Consider the following 3985-nt stretch of genomic DNA (forward strand, 5'->3'; position numbering starts at 1 on the left):
TTAGTAAGTTCATTTACATCTACCGGTCCATATGACTTATTATATCTCATTCCTGATAAGATAGTAAGGATTAAAACTAAATAAAATGTATAATAAAAAACAAAAACTGATTTTATCTTTAATTTTTATATGAATAAATAAGTATATTTTTTCTCTAAAAGTAGTAGTATTAAATAATAGTCTGATGTGTCTTGATAAATTAATACTCCTTTCACTCATTTCGTAGTATAAAATAAATACTAATTAACTAGCTAGCCCCGCCCATAAATTCATAGTTGTAATGTCAACATTATGTTTGCTTTTGAAATGTCGTTTTGCTTAGTGTGTGTTGTAGTCTGAAATTTCACAGATGACATTTCATGTTCCTAATTGATGGGTTTTTCTGGAACAGGACCATTACAGCAAGTGAGGGATCATCACCAGGAAACAGCTCTCATTGTAAGTTTGCATGCTTAACATACCTTAGTTGTGTTTGCATCTCCAAAAAAAATACTATTTTCTTATGAATGATGACTATGCTTTTGTGTTTGCATTCTGTGAATTTAACAATTATTTGGTCTGTTGATAATTTGTTTGATTAGTTTAACTATTTTAGTTATTTGATTATGATATAAACATGCCTAGGAAATGAATTTCGTAAATGAAGTTATCTAGTTAGTAGGACGAATTTTCACTATACTAACTGGTAGTATAAATTATGTTTATAAATTACTATAAATTGTTACATGTCTATCACATATAAATAAAATGTCTGATGTGTAAGACAGAGACACATTTAACATGTCTTAGAACTAAAAAAATGATAAATGACCAATGCATCTTCCATGACTTTTGGTGGTTCAAATCTGTTGCCTTGGAAAATGAATAGATTCCTATGCTTCCAAATTGAGCTTGTTAAAGCAATCCACCATCTGGGCCATCTGATTTCATTCCTCCCAGCTCCAAAGCCTTCACAGAAGTGGATGAAGTGAGATGCTGGAGAGGCTGCTAGGGGACCGACCACCCGCTTCCACCTCATAGATTCCCACCCGAAACCATAACTCAAATAACAGCTCTTGGGGAATGTTAAGCCTCAAAATTGTCTTGAAAATATTAGCCTAAGGTACATCTCTGTTAGCAATAGTTAACAATCTATAAGCTGATCTAGTTGAATATAAGCCCGAAGGTTCAGCTGATCTAGTTTTCATAGATAAAGCCCGAAGGTTCACCATATTTTGAGTTAACAATTCGAAACCAAAGCCCTGAAAATGCTATCATAATCACAAATAGCCAAAGCCCGCTCTAATCTGACTACAATGTCAGCCATGGTTGGTCTATCTTTCAGTTTCAAATTCACACAACGGATAGCGGTATCAGCCACTAACTTTACTGCTTCTGCTTCATTCACATCGGGTTGTCCAGCCCTTTGATCCAAAAATTTCTCCAAAAATCCATTTGAAATAGCAGTCACAGCAAAGTCTACCAAATGTTTTCTACTTAATAGGGTGCCTCCATCTTCCCCGTACACGAATGTAGGTCTCTTTCCTGTTAGAAGTTCAAACAGTACAACTCCAAGCCCATGCACATCACTCTCTGCTGACAATGCACCTCGAATAACGTACTCAGGATCAGTGTTCTCAATTATACGTTGTTTGTTTCTCATAAACTTCCATCCAAAATCAGATACTCTTGCCGTCCAGCTGGCATCAAGAAGAATGTTGGAAGACTTGATATCTCCGTGAATAATAAATGAATCTGCATAATTATGAAGATATTGTATTCCTCGAGAGGCATCCAAAGCAATTCTAATCCTCATTTTCCACGAATTCAAGACACTGCTACCCTTGTCATGCAAGTAGTTGCCTGCAAATAATTTTAATTTACAAGTATAAATGGGCATAGGCTAGACGCTCAAAAGAACATGCATCATAACTCTCAAAATTAGTTAGACAACATAAGGGACGTCAATAGGTGAATGTATTTTAAAGAAATTATGGTGGCTGGGCAGACCTTATTAATGGTAGAGATAGAACTTGGCAGAATACTCCTCCTTTGTCATACTCCTTATTAAACTGATTGAACTGCTGTTCATTATGGCAGAATACTCCTCCTTTGTCATCTCCTCAGGCTTTCTCATCCAAATGGGCTTGTGCTTGTTCACCAAGGAGCATTCATGTGACACTTCCTTAATCTTCTTTTTCTTTTTTTCTTCCTTCTCCTTCTCTTCATCAACATCCTCGACCTAAGTAGATGAAAAAAATAGATATTGAAGTAAAATTGTAATTAAAAAATACCAAAAAATGAAAAAGTAACATTGACTTAATGACTTGTTTAGATGTTATTCTTTGAGTAATAATAACGATTTTTTTTTTTGCATAAAACAAAGAGGGGAACGAGCAACAATTTGAAGGTTGTACATTCAAGAACTTAAGAATTCAAAATAGCTAGTAATAAGAGGGATTTGTTTTTAGGATTTTCTGAGCACCAAGCGCGGCTACGCAAGAAGTTTGCACTTGAGGAGGGAAGGATATTTGCAGCTAATGAACAACTTTGTTAACTATTTGTCCTTCAGACTTTCCTGTTTCTTTTTGTTAATATGTAAATGACAATAGTATAAGGCTATGGCGTAAAAACATGGTCTATATTTACTTCTAAAATTGTTAGGGGTAAAAAAGACCATGTCCATAAGCCATAGCCTTATACTATTTATATTTACATATTAGCAAAAGAATTAGTCAAATCTGAAGGACAAATAGTTAAGAAAGTTGTTCATTAGCTGCAAATATCCTTCCCTCGTCAAGTGCAAGCTTCTTGCGTAGCCGCTCTTGGTGCTCAGAAAATCCCAAAAACAAATCCCTCTTATTACTAGCTATTTTGAATTCTTTAGTTCCTGAATGTACAACCTTCAAATTGTTGCTCGTTCCCCTCTTTGTTTTATGCAAAAAAAATCGTTATTATTACTCGAACCATAAGGAATAACATCTAAACAAGTTATGCATAAAATGTTACTTTTTTATTTTTTGGTATTTTTCCATATTTGATTACACTGTTCACAGTTGAGACATGATGGAATGTTGTACAAGGAATTAGATGATGGAAAGAATGGAGGTTAATATATATACATGCTCTGTACACAACAAAACTTTAAGATAGAAGAAAATTAAAAAAGTAAGCAACTTTAAAAATTATATAAAAAATTTATCACCAGAATTAAGAAGTAAGTAAAAGTAACATTTTGATCCATTGAAATTAAAGAAAATATTAAAATACCTATTTGAAGCAAGAAAAACTAATTATAGGGATAATATCAAATAAGAATAAGAGAAAAAAAAACTAAGTAAATTCTGTATCCCTCACGACGCATCCATGACATTTTTTGTTCTCAATATGTTTGATCTGTGAAAAAAAAGCCAGTAAACAAACTTAAAGAATATAGAATGATTACAACTTCAAAAAATATAATCTAAAAACAATATTTTCAGCAATAAAATCAAATTGTAAAAACCAAAGCAATATAACAACCATAACAGTTAATCTCATAGGTTAAAAAAAGTTTTATTGAACAAAAGAATAGGCATGCTTACATTGATCTTGTCATTTTCCCTCATTCCATGAATTGTACTTAAATGTGCATAGTTATACAAATAAATCTTATAATTGACCTTGAGAGTCCACATTGTCTGGCACCTTGAAATGCCTCCAGAATTTGCCATAGGATCTCTCCACTCTATGCCAGTGATCCCCTTCCTTCTCCTCTTCCCTCTTCCTTTCTCCAATCACTCTCAGCACTCTATTCCCTTCCACTTCTATCTTGATCTCATCTCTCTTCAACCCTGGCACATCTAGCATTATGACATGCCCTTCTGGTGTCTCCTTCCAATCCACTCTTGCATGTGATGATAGAGCTGTGATGTTTCATCTTTGTCAACCCCAAATGGGATTTGCTCTAACACGCGAAATGGATCAGGAAATGATTAGACCATAGATAAGCCAAGAGGGTATTTGG

General features: G+C 34.0%; 1 protein-coding gene and 1 pseudogene across 1 annotated transcript; both read right to left on the reverse strand.

Annotated features, from left to right (window-relative positions):
* Positions 1-1165: 1165 nt before the first annotated feature.
* On the reverse strand, positions 1166-3587 carry LOC121173070 (putative serine/threonine-protein kinase-like protein CCR3). The gene is made up of 3 exons (XM_041006847.1): positions 3564-3587; positions 2041-2221; positions 1166-1842 (listed from the first exon to the last, which is right to left on the reverse strand). Exons 1-3 carry the CDS (start codon positions 3585-3587, stop codon positions 1220-1222), a joined length of 828 nt encoding a protein of 275 aa, XP_040862781.1. The 3' UTR covers positions 1166-1219.
* The window catches only part of LOC100816741 (22.7 kDa class IV heat shock protein-like), a 937-nt pseudogene continuing 170 nt past the window's right edge, over positions 3219-3985 (reverse strand).

The sequence above is a fragment of the Glycine max genome, chromosome 11, assembly GCF_000004515.6.
Source record: "Glycine max cultivar Williams 82 chromosome 11, Glycine_max_v4.0, whole genome shotgun sequence".
Classification (NCBI taxonomy): Eukaryota; Viridiplantae; Streptophyta; class Magnoliopsida; order Fabales; family Fabaceae; genus Glycine; species Glycine max.